Raw genomic sequence first — 15,318 nt, 5'->3', positions numbered from 1 at the left:
TGCTGGTGCTTGGACAGTGTAACACTTAATCAGGTAATGGGTTCAAATGTTTGAGAGTATCTGCACTGCACTAGAATAAGAAGCTGCACAGCCAACAGTCAAATTGTCCTTGTGCCAGAGACAGACCATTATTAATATGACACACTGCACAGTCATGATAAGAATATATAAGAACAAGAACAATACTATAGAAAGCTTCTGAAGAATACTTTTACAAAAATGCTATTATTGTGTTGCTTTTTTGAGGAAAGAAACTTGTTTATGCAGTACATTTGACATATTCACTGGTTTGATGATGAAAATGACTATTGTATATTATGGGCAGGTAGTTGTTTAAGAAAAAAATACTCTTGTAAAATGTATTCAGTTCTTAAAATTAGTGATACATCGCAGAATAGCATGTGCAGTATATTGATTATCACGTATATTGCCATGCATGGTATATTGTTGCAAATCATGAGGTGACCATGTGATTCTCAGCCCTAACTATAACAGTATCTTTCTTTTCTGAGCAGATTCTAACAAAATGTGTGTGAAACAATCCTTTTCTCACACATTAATAGAAAAGTTGAAACTTGAATCAATTAAAATTGAATGAGCAAGACTGCCTTACCTTAGAAAGGATCAATGCTCCACTGCTCTGCACACAGCACTAATATAATTCTGTCTTATACTGATTTAAAAAGCATACAGTGGAAAAAAAAATGTAGATCACGGTAAACTGTGCCCTTTACACTCTCTGAATGTATGTGTGCATATTGTTTCCGTTCAGGGCGGCTGCATCACCAAACTGGAGACGTTTATCCTGGAGCATCTCAAGATCATTGGAGCGGTGGGCATTGGCATAGCATGTGTACAGGTGAGTACACAACTCCAATTCAACAGACACTTTTAAAACACACACTGAGAAAGAAAGATTTGGACACACCTTCTCATCTCATTTACCATTTTCAACATTCTAGATACAGACTGAAGTCATCAAATATATTCAACTGTCTGGAATAAACCTGTATGGAATTATGTAATACCATATTTTACGGGCTATTAGGCGCTCTGGATTATAAGACGCACTGTCATTAAATGGTCTATTTTCGAACTTTTTTCACAAATAAACCGCACCGGACTTTAAAGGAAACACAACAGTTGGATGGGTGAGTGGTTTTGTTTGTTTGTGGCGTTCACGGTGACTCTGGGCTTTGTTCAGTTGTGGCGTGTAGGGAGGGTGCTGTCTGGGACCAACGGATTGTCGGCGTGTTCGCAGTGACTCAGTTGTTCAGTTGTGTTTAGAAGTGGCACATTGCACTCGCTTTTTCGGTTTGTTCGTCCGTTCCGTTTCTCGTCGGCGTGGAGTCATGAGTGTGTCTGCAGGTGTTTTTGGCTGTGTGGTCGCTGTCTGCTCCGTGTGTGTTTGCGTGCGCTGTGGTGGTGCGGCTTTGTAGTTTTCTGAAGTCGTGCTGGGACACCCGAGTGCATTTGTGTATAGGGCGCTCTGGGTTGAGGGGCGCGGTCGTTTTTTGATGGGGTTGGAGGCTTAAGAGCGCGTCTAATAGCCTGGAAAATACGGTATTCAAAAAAGTGAATATGTAAATAAATTTTTTATTTCATATTTACATTCCTCAAAATCGCCACCCTTTGCTTTGTCGACAGCGCTGCAAACTCTTGACATTTACTCAGAGAGCTTCAGGATAGAGGTCTGCGTGGGACAGAATTTTCAGTACCGCTCCCGCTCGCACCCGCACTGTGCAGTCTCGCGCCCACAAAGAATTATAATTTTCATTCCCACTCCTGTCCTCATCTGCGATATTTTGTCCCGCTCCCGCTCGCAAATCCCGCAAGATGGGGACATTCGCTTTCTTAAGCTCTATCAAACATGGAGAAGTGGAAAGGAACTGTCTAAAATCTGCATGAGATTAGACCACATCTGCAAGTATAGGCTGCTTAAAATGTTCTTATTAATGGCAAATAAAATATCCAGCACAAATGATGTATGATAGGTTTAAATGAATCATTTGTATATTTCACTATAATATTTACAATACAATATTTAGTTTGCAGGATTGCAGTTTATCATCCCACCCGCCCGCTCTTGCATTGTGCAGTCTCACTCCTGCCCGTGCCCACAATCAGCTTTCAAAATGTGTCCCTCCCTGCACTATTTTGTTTTGGGTGCAGGGTTATACTTCATGATAAAGTCTCCTGAAATGGTTTAATTAGTGTCAGGATTGTACAAAGCCATCGCCAAAGAAAAGTGTGTTTTTTTTTTTGAAGAATGCCTACTCATAGTTGTAATGCCATCAGTGAGCATTGAGGATGTAAATGGACATGAAAATACAGTAAAAGCATTATGCACCGTATTTTCCGGGTTATTAGATGCACTCTTAAGCCTCCAACCCCATCAAAAAACGACCGCGCGCCCCACAATTCAGAGCACCTTGTACACGAATCCACTCAGGTGTCCCAGCACGACTTCAGTAAACTACAAAGCCACACCACCTGCAGCGCACGCAAACTCACACGGAGCAGACAGCGACCGCACAGCGAAAAACACCCACAGACACACTCATCACTCCACGCTGACGAGGAACGGGCAGAAAAAGCGAGTACAATGTGCCACTTCTAGCCACAACTGAACAACTGAGTCACTGCAAACACGCCGACAATCCGTTGGTCCCAGACAGCACCCTCCCTACACGCCACAACTGAACAAAGCCCAGAGTCACCGTGAACGCCACAAACAAACAAAACCACTGACCCATCCAACTGTTGTGTTTCATTTAAAGTCCAGTGCGGTTTATTTGTGAAAAAATATCGAAAATAGACCATTTAATGACAGTGCGCCTTATAATCCAGAGCGCCTAATAGCCCGTAAAATATGGTACATGTAAAAGTGTGTCCAAACTCGTGTCTAAACTCATGTTCGTCCCTTGTAGGTGATCGGGATGGTGTTCACGTGCTGCCTGTACAAGAGCCTGAAGGTGGAGCCGTATTAGTAGAGCAGCCCCGTGTCTGCTCCAGCCTTTGGTTTTAGTGTGAGCAGATCCACACAGGAGCTGGAGAGGAGTAATTAGACTTCTTCATCTGTGAGCACTGTGAGACAAAACCACCCCAGGATCACTGGGACTCAAGACACTCTTCACTCCACTCCACTCTGCATCGTCTACATGAGTTTGACCCACTTAAAGGGCCTGTACCTGATTTCCATTTCTTCTGTTTAACATAAAAAGGTTTTATATTATGCAGTGTATTGTAAATATAGATAATTTTGATGGATAATAACTAAGCCACTGACAGGGAGGCTCGTTTTCCTCCAATCAGGCACATTGTTTGTTTAGAATCATGGGAAACTGCCTGACAGTATGGCAGACAGTTAATTCTGTCATGGTACATTTTTTTTAGCAGTGCATTTCCCCAGGTGGGTGTAAATGAATGAAAATATGAATTTATAAATACAAATAAATGCATTTTATTATTTTTACAAAAGTACATTTTTAAACCTCACTGTAACTTAAAGGGACTATCTTACACTATTTTCTGATCTATGTTCTGTTGTTTCCTCATCACAAACAGACCTGGAGTTGTGTTTTTTTGTTTCATTCACACACGTTTAACGGACAAATCCTGTATATTTAGGCTGAGTTCTTCTCTCCCACTTTGTGATGTCTTGTAGTAATACAAGAAGTGCCCTACTGTGTTTTTAAAATTCATACCCTTTCATTTCATTTGGCAATCATTGGCAGTTCCAGGAATAAAATCATCCATCTTGACTAAACAAAATGTTAGAGCTAAACTTGAGAGCTACCACTGCATGACATCACAAGGTGGAGCAGAGTGTTTTGAGCTTTGGAGATGTACACAGACTAGTAATAAAGGGTTACTCAAACGTGTGAATGAAACAAAACAAAACTTAAGGTCTGTTTTGGATGAGATAACAACATTCTAACCTGTCTTAAAGCTCATAAGAGTCCATTTTGCATAATATACGACCTTTCACATAAATTTGGACTATAGAATTATAGATTTAAAAGCTTAATACCACTATTGGCAACATCAGCAAGACAAATATTGAATTTCGGTATTGGCTCCCAAAACCAAAATCCGACCATCCTTATTTTTAGAAGGTAGGGACTGGGGAGAGTGTTATCGTTTCCACACAGTTCACAAACCGTATTTTCTGTGTCATGATGGACTAAGTGGGCGGGGCTACGGTTCACACTCAAACGTGTTCAAATCAGGTACAGGCCCTTTAAAAAAAGAGAGGAGCGAAACTGGCACTTTGTTCATCTACTAACCTGCTGGACATTCATTATCCTGTAGTAAGCCATACTTTTAAGAGAGGCCTTCTAACCCGTGTAAGTGTTTGTGCTTTTGAAATCAGCTGAGGATCAAAACTACAGACTTTTATTAACTTGACTGAATTTATTTTTGTTACTTACTTTTACAACCGCTTCAAACTGTGCAGTAACTATGCAATCGATGAGCGCCGGGGACGATAATGGAACGGAAGAAGCCAGTATGTCAGTATAATTAGGAACTTTTCTGTAGGGAGATGTCATTTCTTTGCCTGAAATATTCCACAATATGGCATTAAATGTGTCAGTTCAATTATAGGTGGTTTATTGCAAAAACAATCCAATATATTTTTACTGACAGTGGCTTGCCTCTCCGTACATCTGACCAGTACTGATAATACAGTGTTGGTAAAGTGTTAGTAAAGCCATTAAATCTCCATGGAGACGAGCAGGAATCAGACATCCCTATCAGAAAAGTTACACATTGTACTAGAGCGAACATTCTACTGGCTACGAATAATGGAATGTGTCTTCGCTGTGTTGATGATCTGTATAACGCTGGGTTTTTGATGGTGATTTACGGTTGATCTGATGTGTTTCTCAGACTTGCGTTACCCAGAATCCTTCTCTCCAGTTCCATTACTGTGGTTTAAACAAGCTGCTTTTTGGCATTTTGACCTCAAGTGTCTTCTTATATGTGCATATGACAGGTTTGAATACTCGCTTCACTAAAACACGATTATGTTTCAAATCTTCCTAAAAATCCTGGCTATTTTTTTAATTTTTTTATTTACAACACGGGCAGCAGACGTGACTGGTAATTCTGTAATCATTACCCAGCAACCATAACATTAACAACGGCCAAAGCTCGTACGATTTATACCAGGGGTCTCCAACCTGTTCCTCGGGAGTTACTGGTAGATCTCGCCCCCCCTTCCAAGTAGTTCGCCAAGGGATTTCTGAATTAAGTGCCTGTTTACCATTTAAAATCTATCATTCTAAAGCCTTAGCCAGGCGGGTGCCTCCGCTCAATTTCATTTCTCTTCAGCAACTTGGTCAGGAATCAGAATACACTAGACGGTTCACAAAAACCCTGGAAGTGCAAGTTCGGGCACCACCCAATCAGCAAAGAGTCATATATTCAGTGTTGTCAATGATTCCCGAGAACGAGGATTTAGGCAAGGCAAGTTTATTTGTTGAACACAATTCGTACACAAAGTAATTCAATGTGCTTTACAGAATAAGAAATACATTAAAATCACAATAAAAATAAATCAAAACATAAATAATCACTGAATTAAAGATGAAAATTAAAAAAAGAGAGAGAGACATTAATTACATAAATTAGAAGAGTGCGGAATGAAAACCTTTCAGTTATATGCACAGTGAAACAGAACCGTTTTGAGCCTGGATTTAAACAGTGTCAAAGAAGAGGCCTGTCTCACATGTTCAGGAAGACTTCCAGGTTTTAGCTGCATGAACCTGAAACTCTGACTCCCCTTGTTTAGTCCTGACTCTGGGCACCAGCAGGAGGCCGGTCCCTGAGCTCCTCAGAGTGCGAGATGGTTCATATGGCACTAACATGTCACAGATGTACTCAGCCATGGAGAGACTTGTACATTTAAATCCGGAACAAAGAGAATGTTTGGTGAATTTCATCAAGGAGAAAGACATTATTGTCCTTCTTCCTACAGGATTTGGGAAAAGCTTAATATACCAGTTAGCCCCGTTAGCGACGCATTACATATGTCACGACCAAATAGCAGCGATTGGTTAAATGATAAAAAGTACCCGCCTACCGTCGAGCGACCGAAATCTAAGGCTGCGAGGTCAGACGGTTTGTACAAAGTGAAACAAAGTAAAACCGGCTGATGAATCAAGCTACTGAAGCCTATCTTTGCGCACTAATAAATGTATAATAGTTGTGTTTATAGGCATCAAACTGTACCCCGTCTAATTTACTAAAATGAGCAGCTCTTTTGCATTTTCGTTTTGGAACAGTAGCTCACCAGAGAAAAAACGTTGGAGACCTCTGATTTACCCAATATTTATGAGTAAACTAATGAGAATAAATGAGCCACCTTGAAGGCTCAAAGCGCTTTACATTAAGGAACCACTCATCCATTCGCAGACACATTCATACACCAATGTACGCAGACACTGAGGGCGACGTGGGTTAAGTGTCTTGCCAACGAACGCAATAACAGTATTCATCTGTAGGAGCTGGAAAAGAACTGCCAACCTTTAGATCAGTAGTCACCCAACTCGTCAGTACTCCTCTGTTTTTGTGCTGCTTTTGTCAACTTTTTTCTTTTTTCCCTACAAATTGAAACTGATGTTAAAACTTTGATAAATATCGAGCACAGGTACGATCCCACCAAACCAAGTCCGAATCAGAAAACCGTACAAACCTGTCATATGCACTTGAACCAGTCCACAGCTCCCGGTCGGCTCCGTAACGTCTCCGAGACTGAACTCTGACCTGCGTAAATCGTCCGTACCTCCATACGCCAAAGTACTACTGTATCCCTACGCCTTATCTACTGACTTTTTTACATTGTTTTGATAAATGAAGATTGTGTTTGCTTTTCTATTACTTTATATTGTAAGTGTTTTATTTAACTACAAACCACTGTAGTGAATGTTCTGCCTGTTTCCTGTGCCTGAGAAAGACCACTACCGTATGAACCCACTGTATTTGTATATGTAGCTTTTGATTTGATTACACATTCCACTAAGAATCACTCGCTCTGTACTGTTGTTTTGTATATTTACAAGTACTATTCCATAAATAAAAATAAAGTGCATTCGTTTTAGTAAGATTTCTCTCAGTAATGGAATTCATTAAGTAAAATCCAGATTTATAATGGCCTAGTTAAGCCTCATTAAACATTCCAGGCAGTGTTTTGGAATGGATGATTAAATTAAGAACCTATTTTAAAACAGATTTTCGCAAAATAAATAATAGAAATAAACCCGTGCTCCTGTAAGCGCTTTGCTTTCTTAAAACTGCTGTTGTAATGAGGACCGGGATAATTTTGAATCAGGATGTAGACATGTTTAAATGTCAGTGATCAGCGTGGGTCTTTTTAAAAGCTACCGTCTGTAATTAAACTGGCTGACCTGGCCCTGTTGTATTCTCACATATCACCACTAGATGCAGTCTGTGTTACTGCTGTGTGACAATGTGCCGGCTTTGGTTAAACAGAAGACCAGAGAGCAAAGGTGAGAGGACCTAGAGGGAGAACACGTCTCACATCTGACATCTACTGCTGAAAAAAAGTCGACTAAACTTCCATATGGTAGCTTTAATGGACAGATCTACAGCCAATCCTGTCTGTATCCACCTAGTGCCTCCACTCATTTTCATTCCTCTCCAGCGTCTAGGTCTGGAATCTGAATACACGAGACCAGGGTAGGAAAATTTGTGGGCCACAAAGGGTTTTAAAATTTGACGGAAGGAAGGGACCAGGAGCAGATGGATGGAGTTTTTTGATAATATTGAAATATCCCATAATTGAAAATCATTACTGTCTTTCAAGTCCCATGGTATTTACTATTTATTGAAATGACTTTTAAACACTGAACATTATTATCATTATTCAAGTTCAGCGGGCCAGATTAAAAACATTAAAGGGCCAATCAGCGAAGAGCTGTGAAGCCATGTCTGGGTCCCTTTTGTGGTACAGCACAACAGTAAACAAAGCGTCGAGATGGATGTAGACGAAGACAGACATACTGTGTTGGCAACGATTCCCAAGATCGAGGATTTAAACCCAGAACAAAGAGAATGTTTGGTGAATTTAACCAAGGGGAAAGACATTATTACCCTTCTTCCTACAGGATTTGGCACATTACATTTGTCACGACCAAATAACAGAGATTAGTTAAATAAAAAGTACCTGCCTACCGTTGAGCAAAACAATCCTAATGCTGCGAGGTCAGACGGTTTCCACGAATTTAAACCGGCTGATGAATCAGGCTAGTCTGTACCCACCTTATTCCGCCTCGCCAACTTTCATCTCTAAATGCTCCTAAATTGTGCTTTTTTGTGGTGGCACTTCCAGTTAAATGGGGATCATGTCAATGGAGAATTTGGAAAACATTTTGCATCTTCAATCTGACACAAACTCAGTTCATTTGTGTAAAATATTCAGTTTTCATCTGCACCAACAAGTCCCACTGGGAGGCTTTAAAACGACTTTATTGCCCATATTGAACTTATTTACTGTCATGACAACCTCATACTAAATAATACAACCTGAATCATGATGGGATGGCGGTGCCCAAAGCAACTTCTGGAATAAAGTGGATAAAAGTCTGGCTTGGAGCTGACTGACGACTTTGGAGGGAGGAACTGGTAACACTTCTCATAACTATATTAGTTTTAATAAAGCCTGAAGAATGACATAATTCATAATGAACAGTTTATTGTAAATGGTTTATTAAGAATGATTTAGGCTCAACTATTTAACGAACACCCAAACTCTAACTATTACTCCTAACCCTAACTCAACAGGAGTGACCCAGTTTTGAGTCCCAGCAGATTTATCCAAAACCGGTGATTTGTCACAGTTTTATACAAGAAATGTCCCTGGTATCCCTATTTTTGACCAGTTTGGTACCTGCCAAGAGTAAATACAGGCATAAATTGTCCAGTTTTTTTTTTTTTTCTTTTGTTTATGTAAAATTATGGAAAAAACAAACAAAAAAAACCTGAAAATATGACTAGACTGACTCATGTTATCGTGAATAAGTCATGAATGGGCCAAGTGCATAACAATTTTCATTTCTTTCTTTTCTTTCTTTTTTTTCTAATTACCAACCACAACCGACCTGGGGGTGTCAAAGTTTCTTATTTTGAAACTCTGGTCACCCGACTCTTATCCTTAAATGCTCTGTGCCCAATTTTTCCCATGCACATTTTCCCATGTATATGAGCGAAATGTGTCTTGCCCAGTACTGATATCAGTTCTGGAAGTAAAAATAAGTCTGCTACATACATGTAAAGCATTTTGATAGTCAGGACGTGCACTGTTGGCATGCTATTTGCCGTTTTCGCGATGGCAGAACTCAGCACTGGTCTGTGAAAGTTGTGAAAAGCGCCGATAAACTCATTGCGATGAATAATTCGGATGCTTTGAACGTGTTAGGTAAGTGAGGGAACTGGAATTTCCCTCGGGATCAAATAAAGATTCTCTGTTTCTTTGGACCGCTGCAAACCCTGCAAAATGAACGAGCGGTTTTTCATGATTCGAAGACAGTACAATATACTCGGGACAGTCCCAGTTTTGAGCCCTGTGTCCTTTGTCCCAGCGGATTTATCGAAAACCACTGATTTGTCCCAGATGTCCCTATTTTTGACCAATTTTATCCCTGCCAACCGTAAAGAAAGTCATAAACCACCATTTGTTTAGTTAAAATACAGAAAAGCTGCTTAAAAATGACCAAAACACAATTGAATCTGACTATTCTGACTCATACGTTAGTCATGAATGGGCCGAGTGCAACAATTTCCCTTAATTACGTGCTCGTTTCCTAATTTTATCATCGCCCAATGCCATAAACCGGGGCTGTCCCAGTTTTTGATTTTGAATAAACTATCCGGCAAAACGAATGCAACAACGCCACAGATTTATCACAACGCGTCCGCTTTAATGCGTCCTCGCCTCATTAGGCCGCATGCACATTAAAGGCCCTCTGTGACGCCGTGTTTGCCCAGTGGCCCGAGTGATTCTCAGGAGCTTACTGGTACATTAGCGTATGAACATCCTGCCACTCTCAAAGCGCCTTTTATTTTTTTTTTTTTTATTACGCATCACGACGCACAACCAACATCCCCACACACCCACGCACGTATAAGCCATATAGTCCACATCATATTAACAGTATCCAATGGACTTACTCATCAATGTTGTGTTTACATTCTGGATTATCTAACAGCACCTTTGCGAGTACCGGGTTCAGACACCAGGGGGCAGTGGTCGCTAGTGTTTTGAGTATCAGTGGGATGGAGGGAGCAAAAATACCTGGAGGATGTTGGAAGATTGAGAGAGAGAAAAAAAAAAGCGGCGGTTACAGGAAAATTCAAATGGGAAATAATAATGATGGCTTTATTTTTACGTAGATGTGATTCAAGCATGGAGATGGAGAGAGGGAGGCACTAATTGGGCTCCAGTGGGACTGATGGAGATGTGTTTATCGTGGGGTCTTTATCAGAAGAGTGAGAGACGAGACATAGAGGAGTTGCTGTTGTTTTTAACTCCACTTAAACGGACTGTATGTGGCCCGAGCTGCGTAGAAAAAAGGTATTACACTCCCAACTGAACCTGTGTCACCAGTGTCTTCACCTGCAGACAGAGGACACATACAAGGGTTTCTCATTCTCAGGACATGGACAAGTCTTGCCAAGTTCCTTTAACCTTCCTGTCGTGTTCGGGTCAAATCTGACCGATTTACAACTTCAAACACTCATAAATATTGTGTTTTACATCTGATTGCCTCAAGGCCTTATGATGTCCTCCACACTGTGCACTTGAACATAGAAAAGTGATGATCACCTCTTTCATTGAATTTTAACTGTTTTAATCCACCTTGTTACACCTGTGGTGTTCCTGGTCAAAAGTGACCGCCGTAGAAAATGAATGTGTATCCAGACTATATTCATCCATCAGACAGAAAACATCCCCATACACACCACCTCAACTCACTCACTCGCACACACACACACGCGCACAAACGCACACACGCACAAACGCACACACGCACACACGACTCTTTCGGTACCTGTTTGTATTTTCACTGCAGTTATTTTATGTCTGATTCTATAAATTCATGTTAAACACTACTTTGAGACATTGTTCACAGCTAAAGAATGTTGAGTAAAAATTTGGTGGTGAAAAATGTTTTTTGTGCTAATTTAAGAGCAGCTAAAACTACAATTTTTGACCGGGAACACTAAAGTAAGGGGCGGGAGATAAACACGACCGGAGGGTTAAACCAAAAGTAGTAGGAGGAGTAGAAATAACCAGAGGTGGGGACTTGAGTCAGACTTGAGTCACTATTTTTAGGACTTGAGACTTGACTTGATAAAATTGACTAAGACTTGGGACTCGACTTGGACTTGAAGGTCAATGACTTGAGACTTAGACTTGAGCTCTGTGACTTGAGAAGACTCGATGCTTCTCCAAAAAAAATGTTTTTTGAAAATAGTTTTCTCTTTACAGTTGATAAATGTGGTGCTGAATTTTACAGGAACAAACTGGAACATGCCCCACCCATTTCTGTATTTGTTACTATGGCAACAGTAAATGAAGTACTATGATATGGTATCATCAAATGTACTACAGTAATATACAGTACAATACAATAAACAGAGGGAACTACATGATCAGCACATAATCCTTCCATTTCAGTGCAGACATGACAAAATTTGCCCTTTTTTTAAGCACTTTTAAATCTGAATTTGTTCTATTCCGACTGTAATGATTCACTCTAACATCTTGTCAAGACATTTTAAAAAGAAAAAAATTGCATTTCTACAACTGTTATATAAATACTCATATAGAAATATACCACGACTTTTTACAATTTAGTTTAAAAGTCATAAATTGCAAAAATGGTGCTCTGGTTTAAAGACTTGAAATGACTTGAAGCTCAAAGCAGATGACTTGGACATGACTTGGGCCAGTGACTCGAGACTCGACTTGGGACTTGAATCAGACTTGAGGTCAAAGACTTGAGACTTACTTGAGACTTGCAAAAAAAAGAGCACTTTAACTTGTGCGCACATTTTCGGTACTCAATCTTTCCACCACCGAGTACTAAAAGCAAAAATCTGTACATGAGCAAAGTTATTTCAGAATAATATTACTCAAAGTACAAAGTAGTGGTCCTCAAGTAAGAGAAGTTGTAAAAGTAACAGTCTGGATAGTTCTATAATTTGAAGTTAATGTAACTGTACAAAACAGAAAGGACACAAAAATAAGAGAGAAGAAGAAGAAAAAACCCCCACAAATGTTCAAATCATTTCATCCATTCATTTTCTTTCGCTTTATCCGGGGCCGGGTCACAGGGCTGAGCAGGGAGGCCCAGACTTCCCTTTCCACACACACATCCTCCAGGTCTTCCAGGGAGACATCAAGGTGTTCACTGACCAGCCCAGAGACATAGTCCCTCCAGCGTGTGCTGGGTCTTCCCTGGTGCCTCCTCCCGGTGGGACATGCCTGGAACACCTCCTGGAGGCGCCCAGGAGGCATCCAGAACAGTCAACCTGCAGAGATCTTGTTCTTTCGGTCATTACCCAGAGCTCATGACCATAGGTGATGAGACGAACATAGACTGATGATAAATCGAGAGTTTTGTCTTTTGGCTCCTCTCTCTTCACCACAATGGTCCGATACAGCGACCACATCACTGCAGACGCTGCACCGACCCTCCTGTCAATCTCACGCTCCATCCTCCCCCTCACTCGTGAACAAGACCCCGAGATTCTTGAATTCCTCCCCTTGCAGGGACTCTTCACCCAGCTGCAAAGGGCAAGACACCTTTTTCCGGTCGAGAACCATGGGTGATTTTCATCCTGGCTGCTTCACACGCGGCTGCAAACTGTCCCAGTACAGGTTGGAGGCTCATCTGCAAACAGATGAGATCCTGTGGTCCCCAAACCGGATCTAAATCATTTCATATTGTCACATAAAGCTTTTGTCACTTGTAGACTTACTCACAATGGGAAGAGGAAGAGGACAACTTTCACTACAGTAAGACTACATTCAGACTGCATTGCTTAATGCTCAATTTGGATTTTTTTGTGTGAAATCTGATGTTTTTGCAAGGTCGTTCACATTTCCAATTAAATGCGACTTGTATGTGACTCCAGTGTGAACATTAAAGGCAAGGCAAGGCAAGGCAAGACAAGTTTATTTGTATAGCACAATTCGTACACAAAGTAATTCAAAGTGCTTTACAGAATAAGAAATACATTAAAATCATAATAAAAACAAATCAAAACATAAATAATCATGAAGATTAAAATTAAAAAAGAGAGACATAAATTGGAGAGAAGAGTGCGGAATGAAAACCTTTCAGTTATATGCACAGTTAAACAGAAATGTTTTGAGCCTGGATTTAAACAGCGTCACAGAAGAGTCTGTCTCACATGTTCAGAACTGTTCCAGGTTTTAGCTGCATGAACCTGAAACTCTGACTCCCCTTGTTTAGTTCTGACTCTGGCACCAGCAGGAGGTCCGGTCCCTGAGCTCCTCAGAGTGTGAGATGGTTCATATGACACTAACATGTCACAGATGGACTTTGGTGCTCGGCCATGGAGAGACTTGTACAAGCAGAGCTGCTTTAAAGTCTATTCTCTGAGCCACAGGAGCCAGTGCAGAGACCTGAGCACAGGACTTATGTGCTCGTACTTCCTAGTTCGAGTAAGGACCCGAGCTGCAGCGTTCTGGATGTTCTGCAGTGTCTCACAGCTCGTTTGGAGAGACCAGTGAGCAGAACATTACAGTATCTAACCTACTGGAGACAAACGCATGGATAAGTCTCTCCAAGTCTGATTTAGACAGTAAACCTTTGATTTTTGCTATGTTTTTTAGATGGTAAAAAGCTGCGGATGTTATTGATTTGATGTGGCTGTTAAAGTTCAAGTCTGTCCATTATTACCCCGAGATTTCTTGCCTGATTTGAAGGTTTTAGAGAGAGAGACTGGAGGTGACTGCTGACACTGTCCCTTTGTTTCTGTGGACCAAACACTATGACTTCAGTCTTGTCAGAGTTTAGCTGGAGAAAGTTGTTTTGCATCCACACACTGACCTGTTGGAAATGGCCCAAAAGTGTCCCGCATGTGCACTGGAGACACAACGACGTCAATCACAGTAAGCGTGCTCTGTGTTTACGGAAGTTGTCCAAACAAGGACACGAGCATTGAGCAAATGGAGATTTTAAAGTTCCTCTCGTACTGGAGCCAGAACATGAACAACTTACTTGTTTTAAGGAGGAGACTGAGAGGGAGAAGGACGAGGTTTTTGGCCGTGGTGTTTTGTGGGACAGCGGCAGCGGCAGCGACCTCTGTTGAAAGGAACGTTTGGGTGCGGAAATGTAACCAAGAGTGGTGGAATAGCGATGTGCTTCACTTCAGTGACACGGAGTTCATTAAAAACTTTTCTTAAATTTTCCACCTACTTCAGCACAGAATAGTGAGGTTTATGGCTTGTTGATAAAGTGTAGGTCGGATGAATGCACCTTGGCCGTTCAGACTGAAGTTGCATGTCAAAAGATCAGATATGTATCGGTTTCAGGAGCACATATCCAAGTTTAAAAAAAAAAGGATCTGTGTCATTCAGACTGTCATTAAAACATCAGATACAGGTCACATAGGGGTCAAAAATCAGATCTGTGTCATTCAGACTGCAGTCTGAATGTAGCCTAAGAGTACTGTTACACTGTCATATATATTACTCAAGAAAAAAGTACTCTGAGTAAATGTAACAGTACTACCCACCTCTGCTGTAACACAATAAACACAGCTATTATAAAGTCTACGGTCTTCCCCATAATCCATTGCATTGGCCTAATGTTCTCATCTCCCCATAAATGGAGCGTCCTGGAGCAGACAGGGGCAGACAAGGGCAGACAGGGGCAGGTGGTGTCCTCTTGTCCGCTCACAGGGGCTCTAAACACGGGCACAGACAGGACACAGTGCCCTTGGTCCAGCCGCCCGCCCTGCACTGCTCCAATCCAAACAGGTGTGTCCTCATATACACAGACTGGCACTCACACAAGGTCACTGCTGTACTTATGGAAATACACACAAATGAGTATGTCAAGGACTCAAAGGACGCAAATGATATATGGGGGGATCTGGGAGTTCCACTGGTGAGAAGTAACTAATTATAAACACTCACACTACTGTAATTGAGTAGACTTATGGGGTAGTTGTACTTTTTTGACTAAATTAATTAAACCCATACTAGTAATTTGTTATATTTTAAATTGTGTAAGTTTCTCAGTACTGCACAAGTCC

General features: G+C 41.0%; 1 protein-coding gene across 1 annotated transcript in view; it reads left to right on the top strand.

Annotated features, from left to right (window-relative positions):
* The window catches only part of LOC110153568 (CD151 antigen), a 65,052-nt gene extending 57,943 nt beyond the window's left edge, over window positions 1–7,109 (top strand). Inside the window, exons 7-8 of the mRNA XM_020917473.2 lie at window positions 773–859; window positions 2,931–7,109. Of these exons, the coding sequence (XP_020773132.1) occupies window positions 773–859; window positions 2,931–2,990 (147 nt within the window). The 3' untranslated portion in view covers window positions 2,991–7,109. The remainder of the gene's footprint in view (window positions 1–772; window positions 860–2,930) is intronic.
* Window positions 7,110–15,318: the final 8,209 nt, after the last annotated feature.

Source organism: Boleophthalmus pectinirostris, unplaced genomic scaffold, assembly GCF_026225935.1.
Source record: "Boleophthalmus pectinirostris isolate CB_2022bp ecotype Guang Dong unplaced genomic scaffold, ASM2622593v1 HiC_scaffold_19, whole genome shotgun sequence".
Classification (NCBI taxonomy): domain Eukaryota; kingdom Metazoa; phylum Chordata; class Actinopteri; order Gobiiformes; family Gobiidae; genus Boleophthalmus; species Boleophthalmus pectinirostris.
Note: the sequence above shows the minus strand (reverse complement) of the source record. Positions and strands in the feature narration are given on the sequence as shown.